At 41.4% G+C, this 26,329-nt stretch overlaps 1 protein-coding gene across 1 annotated transcript in view; it reads right to left on the reverse strand.

The window, feature by feature from the left end:
* SAMD12 (sterile alpha motif domain containing 12) overlaps nucleotides 1-19,015 on the reverse strand; it is a 164,015-nt gene extending 145,000 nt beyond the window's left edge. Inside the window, exons 1-2 of the mRNA XM_054708750.1 lie at nucleotides 19,003-19,015; nucleotides 10,971-11,149 (exon numbers count right to left, since the gene is read on the reverse strand). Coding sequence (XP_054564725.1) covers nucleotides 10,971-11,149; nucleotides 19,003-19,015 — 192 coding nt within the window. The remainder of the gene's footprint in view (nucleotides 1-10,970; nucleotides 11,150-19,002) is intronic.
* Between the last annotated feature and the right edge of the window lie 7,314 nt (nucleotides 19,016-26,329).

The following is a 26,329-nucleotide window of genomic DNA, read 5'->3' on the forward strand; positions in this document are numbered from 1 at the left end:
CTGGGCATGTGTAGGGTTAACCATTCTTTTTCTATTTAGTACAACATGGAAAAAGGCTGGTATTGGATTTTCCCAAAAAGCAGATTACACAATGTGCAAGTTAGACATGTGAACATTTAAAATTAAACAGAGTAATCACAAAGAATGAGGAGGTACTGAAGCTCAGCTTTGGTTGTGGCACTGGGCCAAATATCGGCTATTAAGATTTGGCTTCAACCTTGGTTTCTGGCAGTCCAAGAAGCCAAATGCCATTTCAACTATATTTTTGGCAACCCTGAAATTGTGTGCAATTAATGATTATTTGAGCACACAGGTTATTTACTTACCTGATCATTGTAGAACTGTGAGTAACACAAATAGGGATGTCCTTTGGGTTTACTGTCACTATATAAAAATTCCCTTTCCAAGAAAAGTAGGCATGGTAGATGTAACTTAGAGAGTTGAAATTACCCTGGTTTGCTTTATACTAAGTCCACTGGCTAGGTGAAGATTATATGTATACTGATAATTACAAGACTTCATTTAAACAAATAGTTGAGCCTCTACAAGGTACAAGGCATGGTTTGAATCTTAAAGATACGTCATTGAACAAAGCAGGTTCCTGTCCTTGCAGAGTTTACAATCTAGTGCATGAGGGCATAACACAATAATAAACATAACAAGGGAATAATATACAATTAGAAAGTGGCCGGTGGTTTTGGGGGATGGGGGAGGAGAATAACAGAAATGAGCCAGGGGATCAGGAGCATGGGGGAAGATTCCATTATTTAAATAGAATAGCCCATGTAAGCCTCCCTGGGGAAAGCTCTGAAGAAGATGGAGTGCCCCTTGTGCATCCTGAGGAAAAGGAATTGCAGGCAGAGGGAACAGCCAGTGCAAAGGCTCTGAGGTGGGAAGATACCTAGTTTTAATCCAGGAGCAGCCTGAGCATGGAAGACTGTAGCAGAGGACACGTGTGACTCACCAGGAGAGCAGATCCTGGTAGGGCATTGGAAGGACTTTGGCTTTTCGTTTGAAGAAAATGGGGAGTGATTAGAGGAGTTTGAGCAGAGGAACAACATGATCTGGCTCGCACATTAAGGTCATTCTGGCTGCTGACGTGAGAATCATGTTTTCTGTTTAATATTGTGAAAGCATTGCTTTAAAACAAAAAAGGAAATCACCAGAGAGAGCAGCAAACTTTAGCTTGATTTTGAAAATTGTTAAAAAGCATCTTGTTTCAGTACAGCCCAAAGCTTTAATTTATGGGATTGCTTCAATAGAATTGGATCATGACTTTGGAACCAAGATGGCAAGTTCAAGAGTTGAAGTCTTTATTTTCGTTATTATTAGAGAGGAAGAAGGCTTCATGACTTGGGGGGCAGGGTGTGGAATATCACCATTAGCATGACCCTGTAGTGGCGGAGTTTGACAAAATACATCTGTTGCTCCTTCACTGACCTCAGTTGACAGAGAGCATATTTTTAACATGGTAAAGGTACAATATAAAAACCATAGGAACTGACAGCTATGAGAGATTATTACCACTGCACTATAATGCCATTAAAAAATCTGATTGGTATAATTTAATTAAGTTTTAATAAGTAGGCATCCTTATTAATATTACAGGTGTATTCTTGTAGGCCAGACTTTCAGTATATGATGATGATATTGAACTTTAGCCTAACAGTGATTTAACACTTAGCCGTTTGGCCAAAACATGTATTCAGTATATGTTATGAACTGTTTGTGGCCCCAGAGATTCATATGTTGAAATCCTAATCCTCAATGTGATAGTACTTGGAGATGGGGCCTTTGGAAGATAAATAAGATTAAAGGAAGTCACAAGGGTGGGGTCTCCATGATGTGATTAGTGCCCTTTTTAGATGAGGAAGAGAGACCTGAGCTTAATCTCTCACCACTATATGAGGACAAAGCCAGAGGTGACCATCTGTAGGAAGAGGGCCATCACCTGGAACCAAATGGGCTGGTACCTTGATCTTGGATTTCTCAGCTTCCTAGAACTGTGAGAACTATACTTCTGTTGTTTATGTAGTCTATGGAATGTTGTACAGCAGCCCAAGCTATGATAGCATATATCTGAGGTTGTTTGTGCAAGTGACATTTGAAAACTATTTCTAATTCATACAGCCCTGGAAATAATGTTTGATTGGTACTTAGTGGTTTGATCCTCATCATTTAAGGAGAAGCTGTTGCTTTCCATTTTTCTCAAGTTTTTGACTTCAAGGAGATGAGGTGAGATCATGGGAATCTGTCAGTGCTCTCAAGAGAGAATGACCCTGGTGTATTCAAGAAACAGAAAGGAAAGTATGTCTGGAGCTCAGACAATGAAAAGAGAGCCTGGTATGAGGCAAGGCTGGGAAGGTAAGCAGGGCCCAAATGTCAAGGGTTCTTCATAATTGTGATAACAGGTCTGGAGTTTACTTTTAGGGCCATGAAAAACCATCAAGGACACTAAGCAGATTAATAGCATCCTCTGATTCAAGATTATTGTGTGTAGAATGGATCACAGGAGGGGAAGACTGAGGTGGAAGCCAGGTAAGAGGCTACTGATGAGTCCGAGGGAGAAGATTGGTGAGGTGGACCCATGAGATGTCCATGAATGTGAAATTTACATAGATTCCAGAATACATAGTGGGGGTAGAAAGAATCAACATGACCTACTGATGAATAATCCAACAAGAACAAAAGAATTACCATTTGCATATTTTTTTTCACGATGGAATACTCTTTTTCCAATTCAATCAATATTACAAAATCTTTTTTTTTCTCAATATATGAGTGATACCAGGGCAATTTTAAATGATTTATTACTCATGACCATATTTTTTTATCTTTGTAGTAATAAACTCTTGGCAACTTATATCCAAACTGTGCGGGGGGGGGGGGGGGAGAAGGCTCAACCCAGTCTGCACCCTCTCCAATCCGGGACCCCTCAGGGGATGTGCAACTGCTGGTTTAGGCCCGATCCCACTGGCTCCTAACCGCTCACCTGCCTGCCAGCCTGATCCCCCTAACTGCTCTCCCCTGCCAGCCTGATCCCCCTAACTGCTGTCCTCTGCCAGCCTGATCCCCCTAACTGCTCTCCCCTGCCAGCCTGATCCCCCTAACTGCTCTCCCCTACTGGCCTGATCTCCCTAACTGCTCTCCCCTGCCGGCCTTATTACCCTAACCGCCTGCCTCTGCCTCGGCCCTGCCACCATGGCTTTGTCCAGAAGATGTCTGGTCTAATTAGCATATTATCCTTTTATTAGTATAGCTAGAACATCAGCTATGGATGTGTGTGTATTCCAGAGAAGAAGAGAAGGTAGGGTGTTCCTTTACAAAGATTTGAAGTACCTCTTCCACCTCCCAGCCCTCCTCGCACAATTCTCCCTAACACTGGATGTGCAGCATCTAAAGTCAAGCTGTCTAGACTTCCCATCAGCTGAGACACAGCGGAGGTGATTCAGAGTAGTGAAGATATGCAGACATGCATCAAAATCACAGATTCACTACTTACTATCCCAATGAAATGCATCTACTTCCTCAAAGTCATGTGGGGATAATGACACCCACCATGCAGAGCCATTTACCATCTGCCTCTTTACAGGAAGTCTTTGCAAATCTGTTCTAAGGGGACACCTGGGTCCAAGTAGTCACAGTTCAATAGCAACTACCATGTAGGACTTGGGGAAAAGTAAGGCAAAGACTTACACTTGAAAACCTTACTAAACAATGTTCATTTTATAAAGAAGATCTTTTAGCGTGTGTGGAAACTGCATGTTTTGAGATGATGACTATTTATTTAGCTACAATGACCTCAGCAGGAACTGTCATCAGCCCTTTAGCTATGGGTGTAAGCCAAGCACGTCAAACTCAAAGGCTACCATGGGCCAAATAAACAAGTTTTAAGTTTATGTGGGCCGCAAAAAAAAACAAAAGCTTCAATTTTCATAGAAACATAGGTTTATTTTGATAAAGACATGCTGAATACAAAGGGCTGAAATAAATGAGTAATCATTAACATAAAATAATAGAACATTTTAATAAAAATTAATATTTTTTTCTTGAACATTAACTTACCAGACACTGAATAACTACACAAATTAATAAGCATAATGCAAATAAACCTATTTTTCTTGTTCTCTGAAAGCGAAATATTTCCTGTTGCGCACACTGAACAAGTCAGTACAAGACTAATGACGTGGCAATCGGCTGCTAAAATATTTGCTGCTAGTATAGTATTAGTGGAGCAAAATGGTGTGCCTGCACTTAAGGCGAGTAAGGGGAATGAATGCAACACGATTCTAGTACTCAGTCATTAGCGAACATTGTAGTTCGTTATTAATAATTATGTATAACAGGATATTGTAAAAATTAAATTACAAAATTTTTATTAAAACATTTCTTACTTACTGTTATATCAGCTAGGCTGCAAAAATATTCATTGTGGACCGGGCCGCGAGTTTGACATGCTTCGTGTAGGCAAAGGCCAATGCCCACTTTCTTCCACTCTTGGCTATGCCCTTCCTCTGCCTCATGGTTCTGGCTTTATCTGCTCCTTGAGTTCTTCACTTGGCTGGGTTGATCAGGGCCTGGAGATACCTCGAATCACTCATCACGGACTGGGAATCTTTTCATCCCAAGGGCAGACTAAGCTCACGGCTGTCATGTTTGTCTCTGAGGTATAAGCTGTCTATGTCTTTATAGAGATGCAGGCAATCCTGCAATATCTCAATCACTTCTGACTGGAATGCCTCTTTAACTGCTGCCACATGGTTGGAAGGTTTCGGGCTAGGGAAGCATTTGGGCAGAGTGCTGCCAGATAAGCCATCCCTAAAACTCAAATGCCCTTTTCTCCAGAGGCCTGTCTTTGAGGTATCAAAACTGTCAATGGAATTGTACTTGTGCTCTGATCCACCCACTGTTAGGGGTTCCATTTCTTTGAACACCAACCACTTTCCATTTGTTGTTGTTGTTGTTTGTCTGTTTTTATTAATCCTCACTTGAGGATATTTTTCCATTGATCTTTTAGAGAGAGCGGAAGAGAGAGGGAAAGACAGAGAGAAACACATCAATGTAAGAAAAACATAGATTGGTTACCTCCTGCATGTGGAGTGACCAGGGTTAGGGTGGGGAGGAGCCTGCAACCAAGGTATATGCCCTTGAATGGAATTGAACCTGGGACCCTTTGGCCCAAAAGCCAATGCTCTATTCACTGAGCCAAACCGGCTAGGGCCCACTTTCCATTTTGCATCTTTAAGTGGCATACACCTCAGTCTTAATTCACCAGAAAAGTCGAATTAACCAAATGGCTTCAACTACTTGTTTTGTATAGATCTGACCGCATAATAGAGTGGAAAGTGCTAGCCATGAGTTAGAAGAACTAAGCTCTAGGTCTCAAGATCTTAGAAAAGCCATTTCATCTCACTTTAGTCTCAGTGCCCTTATCTATAAAACAAATTAGGTCAGAAGAATGCTAAAGTTCCTTTCTCTGTTGACTATATTATGATACTATGGCTCAAATACACCCTACTTTTTGCAACCCTTTTCAGGGCTCAACTCTGTAGTAATAAATGCTTACCTTTTCAAACATAGGTTTGCTGTTAATTTTCACTGAGATCTTCCCAAGTGCCCAGCGTTTGTGTACTAGGGCCTTGGAATTCACATAGCATGATGTCATTCGGTCTTGCCTTACTTGTCCTGACCCTTCTGACAATTCCTAACAAAGTGTGTGCTCATTATGTTACCCGTGCATTATGTCCTTTCATATCATTAGTGACATTATATTGGGTTGGCAGCTTCGTTTGGAGAGACACTTGTGCCCCGAGCCAAGCAACACAGATAGCCAAGAATTAGATCATTCTATCCCCAAATTGCCACAGACCTTCTCAGATACAGCTGAGCAATGTAACTTGATCAAGGTTAAGTACAACCCACCCTTCATCTTTTCACCCAAGTCAAAATTCTTTTAGCTTTCTGTTCAAATCCCAGAGTAATGCTTCCTGCTCATTGTTACAAGCTGCCCTCCAGTCAACTCTCATTTATCGGCCTGTGGCTTATCCAAAGCACCAGGCTTTCTCCTCCTCCTGCCTCCAGCTCCAGGTTCCAGGCCGGCTCCTTTAACTCTGTGCCAAATGAATACAAACTAAATCTAATATTAGCCTAATGAGAAAAGGCCATCTGCTGCCAAAGATTTGCATGATGCATCCCAAAGCCAAACACAGGCCATTATTCACTGTTTCAGATGCCGGCATGGCTTCTCCATTATATAATACAGCAATCACGATTTTCCGTGTTTCTCTTCGAGTTAGAAAGGCGACACACAGCGTTCTAACCTGTTCTTTGCCTAGTAGGCCAGATTCTCAGGAGAACAGCTTACATTTTCTTTTCAAATAAATAAATCATTTGTACATTTAATGTTAAGGGAATAAGAAATGCCTGGATTTGGAGTCATGAGACTTAGACGCTGTTCTGAAATTCATCTTCCTCTAGTTGTTAGTGAGAAACTAAGCAAGGCACTTAAATTCCTTATTTTGTCAGCAATAAAACTAGATACAAATTTTATAAACAAAAGGTATGGGACAGTCACACATACAAGGGACATGCAAAAGCCACCCTCAAAAAGCCAGGGAGACTCTAGATTGTCACTCTGACTCACCACTTTACAGGCTCTGGTAAATTGCTCACAAGGAAAAAAAAATGTGTAACCTTATGAAACTTGTATTTTACAGATAAAAACACAGAAAGGGTAAGTTTCCTTGTAAGAACAAAGAAAATCAAATCTAGAAGTCTAGATTTTCTAACTTCCCTAGACTGACTGTAGGCCACGTATAAGGACAGATCCCAGCATTCCAAGCTGGGGAACCACCAGGGTACTTCCTGCTGATAGGCTGATCTTCACTCCACAGCCACCTTCCAAGTTGCCGCAGAAACTCAAATTCCAGCCTTCAGAGCATTTAGAAATATAATTTTCAAAGAAGACTCTTACTTTGACATTTTTCTTATGCCTGAAGCACATGGATAAGGGTCAGGGAGAATGTTAACACCACACCATTTTCCTTTTTCCATCTTATTCCTGTACCAGAGACCCATCAATGGCTTCCCACAGATCAGAACGGCGCTGTCCAGAACTTTCTGTGATGTTCCCTGTCTATGCTATCCAAAACAGTAGCCCCTAGACACACATGACAAATGACCACTTGAAATTTGGCTAGGATGACCAAGGAAATTCATTTTTTCATTTTATGCTATTTTAATACAATTAAATATCCACTCGTGGCTAGTGGCTACCATATTGGACAGTGCCCTGTTTTGATAGAAAATAAATCCATGTTCCTCATTCTAGCATTCACATCCCATACAACTTGGCTCCAACATACTGTTCCATCCTGTTTCTACAACAGGAAACTTGACTGCTGAGCACAACTGAGGGTGTCTGCTGCCACACCCCAGCTCAAGGTACTTAGACTTCATTGCTAAGGGCGCCTTCCATTCTTGTTGCTGGGTATTTGAATTGTATCCATATTTCACAACACAGGTCAAGTTCTACCTCTACTGCAAGCCCCATCCCTACTTCCTCTGTGAGGAAAGGGTTCATTAGCCTCAGGCCTGGGCCTATCCAAGAAGGGCCTCAGTCTATCACAGGGCTATGTCTTTGGAACTACATCTGGTCTTTTGGGAGCTGTGAGTTGCCTCCAGGCCTTCATAACTGGAAAGATAAGTAGAGACTGATGGGAAACAGAGGCTGTGCCTTCTCTGTGTCAAGGAGACTCATTCCTACTTTGGCTCTCATCTGGGGTAGTTGTACATGTCCCTGGGTGGATGAGGGGTAGGGGGAAGCTGTACCTTCATAACTTCTGTGCCTCCCAATTAGATGAACCTGCTATACCTCCTATCTCTCTTGCCTTGTACCCACCTGTAAAGCTAACACAGTTTTGCATCTAGAACTTGTGGAATGGTGTACATGCTCTCTGGATTCCCAAATGCTCATAGGCATTTAGGATTTATACTGATAAATAATCTTTGCATATCAGCATTTCAATTGGATCCATTTTTTTTTTCTAACTAAATTGAAAGGCTTAAAAGTGAGCTTGGTTCTCCGTTGCTTTGCCTTTGGTCTATGAGAGCTGAAGGCAGCTGGTGGCACAGACAACCTCCTTCCAGAATTAGGATTCTGGCTTTTTGAGGAATTGGGGCCAAAGCCACATTCTAAGAGAGAGACATAAAGGGTGGTTCTTCTCAGAATGGATATACAAGGTGGGGCAAAAGAAGGTGTACAGTTGTAAGTACACAAAACACAGAGTTTATTCTTGTATTATTACTTATTAATTATTGTATTATTTTCCATATGAAAAACTGTAAACCTACTTTTGTTCCACCCTGTAGATATAGAGGGATACATTTTTAAGTGTTGAAAGTAATACAAGTTTCAGGATCAAGATGCTAGATTAAGCTCAAGCTACAAACCCACCCTGAGGCTCTTGAAACTTAAAGATACTAAAAACAATATGTTTTAATGTATATAATGCCACGCTTAAAATCAAGGAAGAGAAATCTCTAGACACCAGGAAAGCACAGCAGTGAGAAGGCACAAAGTTCACTGTGCTGGTTGGAACAGTTGACATGCTATGGGTTCATTGGTTTCAAAGCCCAACTCAGTGTCAGAGCCCACAGGCATGGTAGGGAGTGGGAACCAAGTTCCCAGTGTGAAGCTTGCAAATGGGAAAGTGCAAAGGAGGGAACCTGATTTGCATAGTCAGTCAGTAGCTAAGAGACAGAATGTCAAATTGAAACATAATGTAACACCTGGTCAAAGATGTTCTATCCCAAAAGATTCTGGAAGAGACAGGCATAAAACACCTCATCAGTGCTTGCTTCAGCAGCACAAATACCAAAAGACACCTAATCAAGTGGCTTTCACCACCATTCAAAGTCCCCAAGATAACTTTCTACCTTGGCCAATAATGTACCAGCAAGAATGTGAAGCCATGGGAGAAAATACAGCACCATAAAAGGCCGAATATGACCCACCAAACAGGAAAAGCCATAGTTGAGCTACTAAAGTTAATAGGGCAACCTGTAAAAGGCTTAAAATAAATACCATTCTTAAAAGAATGCATATTTAAGGGGAAAAAAATCAAAGAAAATGTTTTCTCCATAATCTCAACTCTAGATATAAACTGCTGCTCAAATTGTGGAGTACCCTCTTTTAGACTCAGTGATGCCCTTATGCAGTGAAAGGCATTTTTACAACAACAGGAATGTGCTATACGTGCTGTGCAGTAACCTGCCCTTCTCGTCCCCTCCCCACTTTAAATATTACCACACTCATTTTCCCACATAAAGACTGCTATAGACTGAATGTCTACATTCCCCTAAAATCCATGTTGAAACCTAACTGCCAATGTGATGGTATTAGGAGGTGAGGCCTTTGGTAGATGCTTAGATAACAAGGGTGGGGCCCCCATGAATGGGATTTGTGCCTTTACAAAAGAGACCCCAAGCAGCTCCATGTCCCTTTGCACCATGTGAGGACACAATAAGATTACAGCTATCTATTAACCAGGAAGTGGGCCCTCATCAAATATTGAAACAGGTGGCACCTTGATCTTAAACTTTCCAGCCCCCAAAATGGTGAGAAATAAATTTTAATTGTTTACAAGCCATCCAGTCAAAGTGTTTTGTTACAGAAGTACAAATTGACTCAGATAAATCCACATAGGTCTCCCTCACTTGCCGGAAGTCAATTCCAGCATGTCAGCAGGGCTGATTCATCTGGAAATGGCTGAAGGCATTTCCTCAAACCTGAAAAGGATGCATAAAATGATTGCTTGCTGCCAGACAGCTGAAGGCATTTCAATCTACATGTTATTACCTCCTGCTGTCCAAACACCTGAACAGCTGTAGGGAGTTTCTCCCCAATCTGACAATGGATTCTGTGTACTAAACCCTTGCCTTTGATGTATATCTCTTTTCCTTAGGACAGTGGTCGGCAAACCGTGGCTCTCGAGCCACATGCGGCTCTTTGGCCCCTTAAGTGTGGCTCTTCCACAAAATACCACATGCGGGCGGGCACGTACAGTGCGATTGAAACTTCGTGGCCCATGCGCAGAAGTCGGTTTTCAGCCTGGGCGAGTCTATTTTGAAGAAGTGGCGTTAGAACACTCAAGGGGCCAAAGAGCTGAGGTTTGCTGACCACGGCCTTAGGACAATTTGTGTTAATAAAAAGCAAGGGGTCCTGAGACAAGAGAGAACTTAGTTCCTTTAGCTAAGTGTTCTCTGGCCCCCCAAGATGCCTTCCAAAATTATGTTTTGTCTCTGGACTCTTTAATCAATTTACACACAGTGCCTTCTCCAGATTCCTGAACCTCTTGCAGATGCCAAGAAATACACACCCGCAACCCTTCTAGATGCTGGATCAAGAACCCCACCATTACTCACCCCTATCAAGTAAAAATTATTTTCCAATGTCAGTTATTATTATTATTATTATTAACAGTGCTTGTCAGCAAAAATGCCTCAATACTTATGCCGCCAACTAGGCCTTTTACAAAATACTTCCAGACGCACTGTATTATTTCATCTGCTCAACCGGATGAGGGAGGCAGCTTTTATGATACACTCTCTATAAAGACTCTGAGGCTTGGAAAGTCACATGACTTGCCCAACATCATAAAATGACAAATCTGAGCCTGGTAAACAAATCTTTCAGCTTTAAGTCCAAGGTGGTCTTCACTATAGCCCATTCTCTACCATACTCAGACTCTCATGCTATGAGATTGACCACAAATGTGTTTTGATTTCACCCCAATGGGGAGGCAGTCAATATTTTCATTTATGATTACTATAATCCAGAAGCAGTGTTCGTTAAACTGAAGGGACAACGGTGATTAGTGAGAGCACCACCAGTTCTTCTCTGTGGCTTGACCACAGAGCAGCAACGCTGCAGTTTCAGAGTCTCCTTAATGTATCTGATTATTGCTTACCTTAGCCGTCTCAGCTTCTGCCTGCAGTCGCTTGGGGGATCCTTTTTGGTCAAGCACCTTCTGGAAATGTTTGTTTTTAATGGGTTGAGACTCAACACCTTCACCTTCAATTTGCAGTTTAATGCCTTCAGCATGAGCAGGATGATCAATACCCCGTGGATTCAAACCGCAGTGGAGAGCTAGGTGAGAGGGAAAAAATGTAACTCAGAAAACAAATCATGTGAAGAAGGTGTCCAGGGCAGACAATATTTCATCTGGCCTAAGTGGAAAGAGAGACAAGGCTTCGGCGAGTTGAGCAGTGGTCTGGTAACTGCGGGAAGGAATTTGGTGAGGAAGGAGTGTTGTTGGGTGGGAAACCCTAAAGTCAGAAAGACAAAAGTGCAAATCCAGAAACCATCAGTTCCAAGTTGTTGGACCTTCAGCAAGTTACTGATCATCACATCGCACACCAGAATACCAAACCAGGCAACTTCATTAATGAATCCCACACATTTAATTATTTCAACCCTTGCAGGTTAGCTGATAGCTCTTCCTCTATCTGAAAACATGCTCATTCTGCCCACTTCTGAATCTTCTCTGTTTCAAGCATCCACTCAAGCCCACCATCCTCGTGCATTCACTCAACAAATAGTTATTAATAGTAGTTACTATATGTCATCCCATGATTCTGGAAACATGAATGCAGTATATATGATGATGTTACCTGCAAAGAATTCACAATCTAAGTGAAAAAGCAGATGAAAGACAATGACTTAGTGATTTTAAAACCCGACACACTAATTTGAAAGACTATATGCAACCCTATGTTTATTACAGCATTATTTGCAATAGCCAAGATTTGGAAGCAGCCCAAGTGTCCATCCGTAGATGAGTGGATAACAAACTGTGGTTCATTTACACAATAGAATACTACTCAGCTGTAAAAAAGAAGGAAATCTTACTTTTTTCAACATCATGCATGGACCTGAAGAGTATTATGCTAAGTGAAATAGGCCAGTCAGAGAAAGATAAGTATCACATGATCTCACTCATATGTGGAATCTGATGAACAAAATGACCTAACAAAGTGAAGACAGGCTCATGGATAAGGAGAACAGACTGACAGCTATCAGAGGGGAGGGGTTTACAGGTTGGGTGAGAAGGGTGAAGGGATTAACCAAAGGAAAAAAAAAAAACAAGACTCACAGATATAGACAAAGTGCGGTGATTGCCAGAGGGAAAGAAGGTAGCAAAGGGTAAAGAGGGGATAAATGGTGATGGAAGGAGACCTGACATGGGGTGGTGAGCACACAATACAATATACAGATGATGTATTATAGAATTGTACACCTGAAACCTATACAACTTTATTAACCAATGTCATCTCAATAAATTCAATAAAAACAAAAAACAAACAAACAAACAAACCAGAGTGATAACTACTACATGGAAGACAAAAAAAAAAGCAGAGTAGAAGGTGCAAGGGAGTCAAGTCTAATGGCTTCTGATTTTACATACCGTTCCACATTCTCTGACATCAATATCCTCACAAGTCAAATGTAAAGCCCATTTCCTGGGCATACTTAGTCAATAAATTCTTACTGAGCATTTCCTATGCATGCACTATTATCAAAGAAATAGCAGGGAATGTTATGGGAGCCATACATTCTACCTAAATGACCCCTGTGCATGACCAGGGATGTGGGGGGTGTGGGTGTGTATATGCACACACATGGCTTATGTGTATTTTGAGGTTTCTAGTAGGAAGTTATCTCACCTTCCTGTGTCCCCAACCTTCAAAATTAGTTAAATTCCCATTCTTACATCCTTCCCTGGGTGTCAGAGGATTTAAAGCCATGACCTTAAATCACCGCCCCTTCCCGCCCCCTCCCGCCCCCCCACTCCATCGCTTTAGGGTTCTACTTCACTGATAAATTCCTTTAAGGTAATATCTTCAGTTTTACCCTTTCTCATCATTATCCCCTTTCAACCAACTTCTGTGATTCTAAAAATTCTTCAGTTACTCAGCTCCCCCTCCAGGTCAGGGCTTCCTTTTCTCTTTACCAGGCCTCTAAATATTTTTCACCTGAGAGGTAAGAGGTGGCTTCCCAGACAAAGTGAGCTAAGGTGTCCTCTTCCCACCTACCACTCCCTCCTTAACCCAGTCCCTTCACTTTTGATAAAAATCAACCTACCAGTGACTTCAACATTCAACTCCAGCCTAAAAAGTCCTCTTATGAGGTTCAGGCATAAGTAAAACTGTCACTCAACTTCCTAATTTCAATGTATCACAGATAACTTAAAATTAACATGTTCACACCTGAACCTTGATTTTCCTATGAAAACAATGAATGTTTTCCAGTCATCTCCAGTTACTCACACAGAAACTCAAGAGTCATTCTTGACCTCACTCTCCCCATGATTCACATCCCTTCTATCTATCAGCAGATCCCGTAAGCGCTAACCCAAATGCTGCTCAAACCCATCCACTTCTCTAGCCCAACTGCTCTTGCCCACTCGAACCCTGACATCTCATTGAAAAAGTGCATAGGCCAGATCATGAGACTCTCCTGCTTCAATCTTTCTAATGGCTTTCTTTTGAACTTAGAACATTAGAAATCTTGAACATGGCCAACAAGGCCCTGCATTACCTCTCCTCTTTTTCCCTTTCCACCTTCATCTCCCACCATGTTATTCCTCGTTCACTCCACTCTGACCACACATTCCTTAAACACACCAAGTTCTTTCACACCTCCTGGATTTTGTACGTTTCTTTGCCTGAAATGATCTTCCCCATTCTTCACCTGACTCCCACTCATCCTTCAGGTTTCAGTTTAAATACCACTTCTTCGGATATGCCTTCCCATAATCCCCTTTCTCAGCCCATCCTTGCCCCCACCCCATGCTAGATCATGTGCCTGGAACAAGAATTATTTAAACTGATTGTATAATGGTTCATATGCATGTGACTTTATGCCACTTAATATGAAGTTATCCATATATTTCTCTGTTAGTCCCTAATGTGCCTAAAACTAAGGACCAGACTATTATGTGGTACATAGTGGGCACTCAACATTATTAGTCCATGGCTCCACCCTTGGGCTTTGTGCTGGATCTCAAATAACCTTCAGGAAACACTGTGAGACATAATTATATTCATTTCACAGATAAAAATGAGGCTCAAAGACTTTCACAAAAAGTTATACAGGTGTCGGCTGAAGGTTACAACGATCAAGTATCATTTAGGATGCAGATAATTTCAAGTTTCAGATGAACAAACCCAAAAGAATGAAATAATAAGACAATTTATTAGCTTTTGGGACAGAAAGTTCAGCAATGACAAAAGCTCAGAGTTAGCTATTTCACAGTTCAACAGGGTTATTGAAGACTCTGATGTACGTGTTTAAATCTCTCCATTCTTGCCAACCTTCAGCTAAAGGCAATTCCCAAAACTTCACGGCTGCTACTCAACAAGGCAGGAACCAAATGGGTGCTGGAGACACAACCACAATGCCTAATTCAGGCTGTGGTAGAAAGAGGATAAAGCCTACGAGGGCACGAGCTTCCCCAACTCCAAAGAACAGCCTACTTACACTGAACACTCAATCACCTATACCCGTGGTTGGCAAACTGCGGCTCGTGAGCCACATGCGGCTCTTTGGCCCCTTGAGTGTGGCTCTTCCACAAAATACCACAGCCTGGGCAAGTCTATTTTGAAGAAGTGATGTTAGAAGAAGTTTAAAAAATTTGGCTCTCAAAAGAAATTTCAATCATTGTACTGTTCATATTTGGCTCTGTGGACTAATGAGTTTGCTGACCACTGACCTATACTAAAATTGTGATTACTAAAAAAAGGTGTGCTCATGTGGGGAGATGGGGGGTTAATGTGGGATGGATTGAACCATTAATGAGGGAAATAAAAATAAATCTTTCACTCTTGCATGATCCCTGACTTCTTCCTGTCTTGGGATTCATGGCTTAGCAATACCACTGAGTTGCTGGCAGCTTCTAGGACCTCCTGTCCTCCCTCCCCATCACCTCCCCACCAAGTCAGACTCTAATACATCCTCCACCTTTGCTCAAGCTGGTCCTTCCTCCTAGAAAGAGATCTACTCTCCCTGAATCCTACTTCCTTCTTTGGGAGGCTAACTCCTTCTCAGCCCATGTGTCAGGTCAGACCGCTTCTTCTAGGGGTCACTGGCTCTCAGAGTGAGAAGCCCCAGGCTATGCTCCCTCCATGCACACAGTATCCTGGAGCTTGACCTCCTGGCTGTATTGAGGATGTCTACTTAATTGATCTGTCTGCCCCGCACACCACAACTGCAAGTTCCTCCACATAGGCTCCACGTCTCATTCATCTCCATGATCGCCACCCCTCAGTCCAGAACCTGGCACATAGTAGACATCTAAGATAAACATTTGTTCAGGTGCTGAATGAACCAGCCATCTCCTCTTTTTTCCCTCAAAACTATGCCTTTAAATCTGAGGGAAACTATTCCCTGCTAGTAAATACCTAGCATTCAAAATGTAAGGTATCTATAAACATGAGGCGGAATGCGGCATTTTGACTTTCTACACACGTAGCCGCCTTCCTCACACAAATATTTTAATCCTCCATAGCTGTTCCTGCCTTACCTGCAAACCCAGGAGTTGATTTAGGTTTCTATGCTTGGGTTTGTTTATTTAAAACCATTTCTGACAGCCTTTGCTTTGTTTTCCCTGAAATTTCATGTCCCTAATATTTATATATCAAGCAACTTTCAAATGCCCTCTTGCAAGCTGTGACTGCCATTTCTTTGCACATCATGTAAAAGGTGCCCCAGTTCGTTTTCTCTTTTCCGTCTTCATCAATGCCCCTCTTGTTTTCAATAAAGTTATTTACTCAATTTAAGGGGCTCTTCAGCTCATAGGTTGGTTTAGAGTCCATCTACTTGTTCCCCTGATCTTCCCGGCCAGTCTCATGCCTTTATCTTTACTGAATAGACACTCCAAGCTGCTTGCAGTCTCTACCTAAAGTGCTGTCACTCTAATGTCGATGCTGCTGAGACTGAGCAATTCAAAATGAAGAGCTGAAAACCAAAACAGACTTCTTAAATATTGCTTTTACATTTAACAGGGAAATGTTTCACTGTAAATGCACATATTTTAGCATTGTTTTGAGCTGCCATTTTGAAGGCACCATCTCTTTTTCGTGCGTGAAAAGCCACTTCCTCAGAAATTCCAACCTTGTGCATTGCTGGTGAGAACATAAAAATGGTGCAACTGCTGCGGAAAAGCGTCTGGTAATCCCTCAAAAAGTTAAACCTAGCCTGGCCATTGTGGCTCAGTGGTTGAGCGTTGATCCAGGAACCAAGAGGTCAGAGTTCAATTTCCTGTCAGGGCACATGCTCCGGGTTGTGGGCTCAATCCCCAGTATGGGAGGTAGCCAATTAATGATGTTCTTCTCTCATCAATATTTCTATCTTTCTATCCCTCTTCCTTCCTCTCTCTCTAAAAATCAATAAAAACATTTTTTTTTAAAAAAAAGTTAAACCCAGAATTTACCATTTGACCCAGCCACTCAACCAAAGAATTGAAAGGAGGGACTCAAACAGATATTTGCACACCCATGTTCATAGGCATTATCCTATCTAATAAAGAGGGAATATGCTAATTGACTGTCATGCCCTCACAAAGATGGCAGCACCCACAGCCAATAAGAAGGGAATATGCTAACTGACTGCCAGGCCATCAAAGATGGCATTGCTTACAGCCACAAGATGGCGGCACTCAGTCCCCTCAGCCCCGCCAGGGTGGCAGGTATACAGCACAGCTGGGCCAACCCCCAGGTGAGTCCGGCCACTCTGTGCACCTGCCTCCGGAGTCCCCCAGTCCCCTCAGCCCCCCAGCTGCTCAGGGCCAGCCCGAGGCATAGAAAAGCCTCGGACGTCAGCCACCCAGCCGCCCAGGGCCAGCCCAAGGAACAGGTAACCAGAGCTGGGCTGAGGCTTGCACTGCCAGCAGTGGCAGCAGCAGAGGTGTGATGGGGGCATCACCTCACGCCCCTGAGGGCTCCCGGACTGTGAGAGGGGCAGGCCGGGCTGAGGGACCCCCTCTCCAGTACGTGAATTTTCATGTACCGAGCCTCTAGTTCATAATAAGCCAAAAGGTGGAAATAACTCAAATGTCCATCGACAGATAAATGGATAAAAAAAGATGGTACATCCAGTGGAATATTATTCTGTCTTAAAAAGGAATGAAGATCTGACACATGCTGAACCTTGTAGACATTACATTAAGTAAAATAAGCCGGGCACAAAAGACAAATATATCGTATGATTCTACTTATATGAAATACTTAGACTGGCCACATTCATGGAGACAGAAGGCAAATCAGTGGTGACCAGGAGCTGGAGGAGAACAGGCTGGGGGCATATTGCTTAGTGCAGAGGTCCTGTTTAGGATGATGAAAAAGTTCTGGAGATGGACAGGAGTGATCCAACAATGTGAACGTGCCCAATGCCCCTTAAACATGGTTAAAATAGTAAATTTTATGTTATGTATATTCTACAATACAATAAAATAACTAAATAAAAACCCTACACCCACTCATTTCATCCCTCTACAGCCTCCATAAGGGGAAAGAGAAGATTTAAAGATATTTTCTTTGTTCAAAGTTTTGCGAGTTTATCGATAATCTCACTGTGATTTTTAGTTAGAACTTTTTTTTGAAAATGGTAATAATGACAGCTCAACAGATTCCTTTAGAATATTCCTGGGAAGGGCATGTTCTCACAACAAGTCCCAGTCTCCTGGGCAGAGAGCATCTTCAACTGCTGGAAGTCAGCCTGGTCCTCCTGGACCTGACCCTGACCTCACAGGGATCCCATTCTCACGTGCCTTACTTACGTCACGGTAACAGACTATCCCGAAGTTCCAGGCCTCATTTAGCCTCTTCAAGATGATGTGAGAAGAGAAATAACATGTGCTGGTGTTGCTGCATCCATTTACAGGAATGAGTGTCTCTTATTTGCCAAGAAGTCACCCAGCTTCCCGTGACTTTTGATTCCCACCCACACCCCACCATCCCTGCAGTGCAACAAGGGATGGAGCTTCATTCAAGTTGAAGGCCCCTTTAGCCTGAGCTTCTCTGTACACAGAGACATGGTGCAAACACTCCTACCGGCCTGGAGGCTGCGCGGGCCCCTGCACTGAGGGCTTCCACCTTCACGCAGAAACTGCTCGCAGCTCCTGAGATGTTCTGTGCTTCTCTGCTTTGTCAGAACTCATCTTTGTACAATATATACATTTCCTTATTTTTGTGGATAACTTTTCAGGAAATAGCAAAGACTCTCTCATTTACACTATGGAGCTTTAACTGATTTTGTACTCATTATATCCTTTTAAAGCAATGTTGACAATTACCTCTTTTTCTTACTAGAAGATACGTTTTGTGTGTGTGTGTGTGTGTGTGTGTGTGTGTGTGTGTGTGTGTGTACCATGCACTGCAAATATTTACCAACATGTCTGCCTAGCCTATGGCTGGGAATCCCCTGAAGCAAGCGACTACTTCTGACTAAGCTTTACAAACCCAGCCTCTAGCCAAGTGACTAACCTATAGTAGGTGCTCAGTCACTGCTTACAGAATGGGCTGAAGTATGTTGGAAAGAGCCTGCTTCAGTCCTATTCACTGCCATTTCCTTCTTATGAGCAATGCACATCTCTTTTCCAAAAGGGCAACTAAAAGTTGCTTCCAACCTAATTGTGTGATTCACCAAAAACATGTTAAATCACAGAACCATAGAGCTGTCCGGAAATCGATTTGCCTGACTGCTTTCTGCTGAGCAGACGGTCCTGTGCGTCCATGTGTCTGCAATAACTAAACAGTTGTACCTATTAGGCACTCAATAAATATTAATAAATGAATGAATGCCCTTAGAAACACATACATTCCAATCCCATTATTAGTATTAGAACAAAGATACACTGTTTACAGTTTCATGGATATGTCTTGCTTCTAGCTAGAGATAAAATTCTTAGCCCGTGCTGCATACATCTCTCACATAAAATATACCCTTAACAGACATTCTCCAAATATGGGTTTCATTAATAGAGGTGACTTACTCTATTCAATTGGATTCGAATGCCAATGAGAAGAAATACATGAATGTGAAGAGTTGGACCCCAAAATAGTACACTCTATCATCCTCACCAGTTTGCCAGATGGCATCCCTGATGACCATTGTGTGGGCACTGGAGCTGGGCCTGAATGACTCTGTTCCAGCCAGATGTTCAGACCACGTGCATCTGTGTCAGAACACTGCATTTCTGTGCCACGTGAAGCACACTCACTCTGGCCTGGTGTTTACAGAGACAATTTTATCTTTGTCACAGTTTGCTATCAGAGCTCCTCATTCCCCAAAGACTCCTTAAAAGTAATCACTACAGCTGATACTCACCCTTCCTGCCCACGATATCTGGACTAGATAATCTAAATATAGCAGAAAGTAAAATAATGCTGAACTTACCTATTTCAACCTCAGGAGAGTGGGGGAAAGGCTCTCCCTAAGGCACACACACATTCATGAAGAGAATACGAAAGTGGATATATTTAGAGTTTCTATAAAATTTTAGACAGGATTCAGGTGTCAGATAAGTGAACTACACAGGTGACTTTAAGACATTTTTAACTATAATACTATATGAACCACATTCCATTGTGCCCCCAAACGTCTATATCTATGTATATGAATTGGAGACTTTATAGAACAACATTTTCCTTTACTGTAGTTGATCTACTCTAAGTTTTTGTATAGCCTTTATTTTTTAACATAAAGTAGTACCTCTTCGATGCTTCTGAGAAAGTAATAGACATACTCTTCTTAATTTACCCTACTGAGGACAAATAAAAATGCTGGACATTATACATAACACAAAAATGACTTTGAAAGGTAGAAGAAGGAAGACACCTAAGGAGCTTGGAAGTCATGGAATGATATGGTGGTAAATTCCTTGGGCTTTCTTTTTGCCTCATCTATTCTAGGCTTGGAGCTGAAACAGCCCACAACCTAGAAATGCCACAGGGCACAGAACAGAAACAAGCCAACAAAAGCCTGCCCTCTCTAGCCAAAGGACCGTGATAGGGGCAGCCTGGCAAGACAGAGTTTAGTCAAAAACAGCTCTGCTCAAACATCACAGAAAAGAATATGACCCAATCACTGAGTGAAGGCTGAGTGGAAAGCCTAGACTTCTACCCTCTCCAGGCTATAAGGACCTTGAGACTCCCGAAGGGCTGGTTGTCATAGAAGGCCACATAAGGAGATTTTTATCTCTGTCATCTGGTTAATAAGGCCACCTGTTTGCCCCTGCAGTGTCAGCTGAGGTAATTCATGGAGACAGGACTTCCTCCTTCCTGAGGTGGTGTCAGAGGAACCTGATAACTTTCTCCATCACCAAATGATAACTAAGAGACCCCTTCTCCCAGGTACCATCTGAGGCAGAGCGGGGCACCTGGACTTCTAACTCCATTGGGCCAGAGTGGTGTTAAAGAAAGCCAAGCCAATGAAAACTGAATATTGAAGATCCAGAGATCTGTGACATGAAATAAAAATATCTAAATTTTAATTAAAAAATCACTCATAATGAAGAACAGGGAAGATCTCAAATGGAATGAAAAAAGGTAATCAATAAATGGCAACACCAAGATGACAGAGGAGAGAGAATTATCTGACAGAGGATTTATAGCAGTCATAAAAAAAAGCAATTACAACTGATAGTTTTTTTAAAAAGAAAACTTTAGCCAAGAAATAGAAAGTCTCACCAAAGAAATAGAAGACAAAGAAGAACCAAATGGAAATGTTAGAACTAAAAAAAAAATACAGTAACTGAAAAATACAATAAGTGAAATTGTTACAGAAAACCAGAGAAGAACCAAGCACCGCTTAGAAAGATGGAGTTACACTTTATTATTATTACGCACGGACTGAGAGAACAATGAATTTAAATTCTGGGCCAAGTCACACAGGAAGTTTCTGGTGTTTATATGTTTTTACCTTCTTGGTCTCCCAAATAAGGATTTTTAGGTTCCCTCTGCAAGTTCTTAAAGGGCCCTATGTGCTGGGGCTTTGAGACCTCAACCAAAGGCTTGGCCTGGCACCAGCACTGATAGCTTCATCTGGGGAAGGTTTATGGCCTCTTTGGAATAGGGAGGAGTCTTATTTCCTTATTATTTAAGCAAGCAAGCATTTACAGAAGCCAAAATAGCAGGATTAAAATTTCAAACAGCAATTTTTATGTAAGATTGATGCTTCAAAATAAAAAACTCAGTGGATGGCTCAACAGCAGAATGGAAGAGATAAAGGAAAGGGTAAAGGGAACTTTCTTGGAAATGGAAATACTCCACATCTTGCTTTGGTTATACAATACTGTCAAGTATCAAACCTCAATGAACTGAACACTTGAGATATATTATTTCCACTGAAAATAATTTTAAAATGTAACAAAAACAATTAAATAGAGGCACTAGATATGCTTCCATTACTTTCAGAAAGAGTTTATGAGTGATTTTTGAATGATGTGTTTTCATCCACTTCCCTCTTCACCCAGGAGACAATGACACAGCAATTCAAGTCCAAGCTCTACCACTTTCCTGCTGAGTGTACTTATGCATGGGCAATGATATCACCTTTTTTCCATAAAATGGGAATACTAATAATACATTATTAGTCCTCACCTTTTTATTGTGTTGATAAATTAAGACAGCACATAAAAATACCTGACAGCACCTGTTTAATGAACATCGATCTTCCATTTTATCCTATTGCCCTCCTCTGTCATAATGGAGGAATAATTGGCATCAATTTAAAATTTTTTTTGTTAATTCTCGCCTGAGGATATTTTTCCCATTGATTTTTAGAGAGTGGAAGGTAAAGAGAGAGACAGAGAGAAACAATGATGTGAGAGAGATACATCAATTGGATGCCTTCTGCACGCACCCCAACCAGGGCCAGGGAATGAGCATGCAACTGAGGTATGTGCCCTTGACCAGAATTGAACCTGGGATCCTTCAGCCCATGGGCCAATGCTCTATTCACTGAGTCAAACCAGTTAGGGCAATTTTTAAAAAAATTTAAACAAAATTGTAGCCATATAATTTATTTTATTGGCATTTATTTTATGCTGGATTTACTGGTACTCTTAGGCCATACGTTTTTGTTTCTTCACTTTCTTTTGGGATATCTTTTTTCCTGGGCAACCGCCTCTGTGATTTAGGAACAATCTGCTCTTTTTCAGTAAGATCATCTCCATGCATCAAGGACAGTTCACGTATGGGTTAATCTACCCGTGAGCTCTGTTCAATAACCAGAGAATCTATGTCTAAACCCTTAACTTCAGCACTATTCTCTGCATTTTTGAGCTGGTGCAGCAAAAATTCAGCACTCCTTTTGAGCCACTGACCCTCTGTCCATCCCCACTCTTTTTTTTTTTTTTTAAATATATTTTATTGATTTTTACAGAGAGGAAGAGAGAGGGATAGAGAGTCAGAAACATCGATGAGAGAGAATCATCAATCAGCTGCCTCCTGCACACCCCCCACTGGGGATGTGCCCGCAACCAAGGTACATGCCCTTGACCGGAATCGAACCCGGGACCTTTCAGTCCACAGGCCGACGCTCTATCCATTGAGCCAAGCCGGTTTCGGCCATCCCTACTCTTTAGCCTAGGCACACCTACTGACTCTATGATTGTAATGATGGAATGGCACACACTGCTTCTGTGAAGTGACATCCCTCAGAAGCTTGGTGGCTTTTCGGATATGCATTCCTTGTTTCACTTGATCTTCACAAATGAATATGTAAGCATATAAATCAAAGGTCACATTCTCTTGGTGGCTTTTCGGATATGCCCTGGATGGCCTGGGCAGTTTCACAAGGGTTCTTAAAGTGAACGAGAAGATGTGAACCTCTTGATTTGCACAATTCTGTGGGTTTTTCTGGGTCAAGTGACGCGCGACCCATTTTGAGAGGTCACCTCAGGCCGCTACGGGAAGAGTAGCCATGTAGTTTTTAAGGACAAGTACAGACTTGAAAAGTGCCAAGTGGCAATCCCAGTGAGGAGGGCAAATTAAAGAGAAATTCAGTATAAATGGTAAAAATAAATAAAGCCAGAGGAGAAAAGAATAGCTTTACAGTTATACAAACAACCTTGGTGAGAACTGAGGAATGAGGTTAAAAGTAAAGATAAAAGCAAGTGCCTGCCCCTTGTAATATACTCGTTACTGACTGTATTTTTGTTATTTGTGAAACCAGCAAATGAAACAAACCTAACTCTGTTTAGAAAGAGTTGACATATTACAACCTGGTATTTCAGGAAGGGAGGAGGAAGTACAGAACTAACACGTGTGGTGGCCTCTTCATCCTCTATCACTATGGTATTAGATATTAGAAGGAGGGAAAGACTTAGAGATGCTAAGCAACTTGTTAAAGGCCATCATAATGAGGGAATGAAAACAGTAACTGTTTCACCTCACATTCCACATTGTTCCCACTACAAGCTACTCCATGATTTTTCCCCTCTAAATCATGGGCTTTGGAGTTAACAAATCTGGCTCTTCCACCACCTAGATATGTGGCATCGGGCAAGTTACTTAGCTTTAGGTTAGGGTTGTCTTACCTATAAAACTGGAATAACCACCACTTTTTTAAATAAAGCTTCAGAAGAAACCAATGAAAATATATTTAAAGTGCTTTGTCAATGCCTGGCACTGATTAAGTGCTCAACAAATAGCACCCATAGCTAGAGGCATTTCTTTCTTGGTTCTTGTTAATATCATCTTAATGACACTGATTTATTCAAAGGCAAACACCCTGACCTTTGAAATGCACAGGCACAGACAGCTCCACTAAAAAAAGCAAGATGTGACTGGTCATGGTGGTTAGGGAAAGTGGAGGGGACAAAGGGTCAGATAAAGGCATCAGAGAAAAAACGAGAAGCTTAAAATTATCTTGAAATGGGTGCAAGGTCATCTTAGTGGGCAGTTTCATTTGCTCACTCTCTCTATTCACTGTAAATGCTCCTCAGACTAAAGGAACATTCAAGTTTAACACACCCATTCCTTGTTTCACTTGATCTTCACAAATGAATATGTAAGCATATAAATCAAAGGTCACATTCTCTAAAAGAAGAGCTATAATGTAATGGAGGAAATATAACTTAACATATGAACAAAAATAGCTCAAAGTTCAATGGAACCATTGATAAGTATATAATTTGCTAAAGATTCCTTAATGAGAAAAAAAAGTGGTCCTTTTAAAATTTCCCAAATTTACTAAGAAAACTGATAAGATGTCATCCAAGTTGGCATCCCAGATTGCAGGTCAATACTCCTGAGTGTACCTTGGTCACGTTTTTGAAGCCACACTGTCCAATGTGGAAGCCAAAAAACACACACCTGGCTACTGTATTTCAAACTCATGATATTTAAATACAATTGGAAATTTAGTTCCTCAATCCCCCAGCCACATTTCAATGGCTCAACAGCCACACGTGGCCGTGGCTACCCACTGTCAGTGCAGATGACTGGAGACATTTCCATCATCCCCGAAAGATCTACTGGATGGCACCAATTTGAAAAATCAGTATTTCTTCCCAATAAATGTTACTTGAAAAAAGAAGAGAAACAATAATTTGACATCAGAAATTATTTCCTTTTCTATATTCATTTAATTGGTTTTAGTGATCTAAATAACCATATCTACTTTTTAGGGATAAGAAGAAAAATTAAATGCAATATCATAATTAGGGATTTTCTAACATATTTGCTCTTGGGGAATAAACAGCTCTTGTAACATGTCTAGGTCTGATTTTCATACACATTTCAGCAAGAGCTTTCCTGTTTAGTTATTTCATTATTTTTTTTATTATTTATTTATTTATTTATTTATTTATTTTAAAATATATTTTATTGATTTTTTACAGAGAGGAAGGGAGAAGGATAGAGATTTAGAAACATCGATGAAAGAGGAACATCGATCAGCTGCCTCCTGCACACCCCTTATTGGGGATGTGCCCACAACCAAGGTACATGCCCTTGACCGGAATCGAACCTGGGACCTTTCAGTCCACAGGCCGACACTCTATCCACTGAGCCAAACCGGTTTTGGCCTGTTTAGTTATTTTAGACAACTTTCAGATCTTGGAATAATCTATCTCCCAACCTGGCTGCTTCTGTGCCACAAATCAGTTTGTTTTCTGTTATAAGCTTTGGGAGACCCCAGGTTATCTATCTCTGAGGGAGATCGAGATCAAGTGAGAGTCAGAGACAAGTCAGCTCTGGCAAAGCTTGCCGTCTACCAAAATAGTGGCTCCCAAATGTCTGCCCAGAACTGAGACATGTGATGAAAATTGCACTGGTCCTCAGCAAGATGGGAAAAACAGCCTTGGGCGTTTTCCATTGGCCATATGTTATTTTGATTTTGTCATTCCTGGATTTTTTATGTTAACTGCCTATCTTTTATCAAATTAGATAAGATATGGTGAGTGTATGTATCTATGCACATGAGTTTTAAATGTTAGCAAAATAAAAGTTATAGAAACTGAAGTGTCCCTAGTTTAAAAAAATTACTTGCCTATGAAAGCTCAAGGTTCAAGCAGAACTTCTACGCTACTGACCCAAAATATCTGCAGATGATATGAGGGTAAGAGAGGGGAGAAATAAGAGCTACAGAACAAGTAATGATGAGAGGATCCAAAAACTGAACAAGTAAAGGATTACTTCCAAGCCACACACACACACACACACACACACACACACACACACACCCCCCCACCCCCATAACCACACACACACACACACACACACACACACACACATACCTATATATACATCAGGCAAGATAGAAAACTGGCATTTCAAATAGGTTTTGAAGAAGTCAGACCAGGTTTGCACTTATATTTCAGGGGTAGGTGTCCAAGTAAAAGAACCAATTTAAAAGAAGGTACAGATTAGGAAAGTTTGGAGCATTTACAAGGAAGAGCAAATCATTTGGAATTTAAAGCACAAGAAAAAAATCAAGGGAATGAGACAGGAAGATAATCTGGGAGAAGATTACAGTGAGTGTAGAGGGCTTGGGGTACTGGGATAAGAAATGTGGATTTTTTTTTTTCATTAAACAATTGGAAAGTCAAATATTTCAAGCAGGGGGAAACTTAGCTAGGGTTTTGACTCAGTAACATGGATAAACACATTATGACAATAAACATCTGGTGATATGTGAGCATCCTTCAAGATTCAATTTAAGTCTCATTAAAAACCGTATCCTTTATTACAATACATACCTAGCTTCCTTAATCTGAACTCCCAAAGCATTTATCTGCACTACATATGGCAGCACATTATCAGT

Source organism: Eptesicus fuscus, chromosome 19, assembly GCF_027574615.1.
Source record: "Eptesicus fuscus isolate TK198812 chromosome 19, DD_ASM_mEF_20220401, whole genome shotgun sequence".
Classification (NCBI taxonomy): Eukaryota; Metazoa; Chordata; class Mammalia; order Chiroptera; family Vespertilionidae; genus Eptesicus; species Eptesicus fuscus.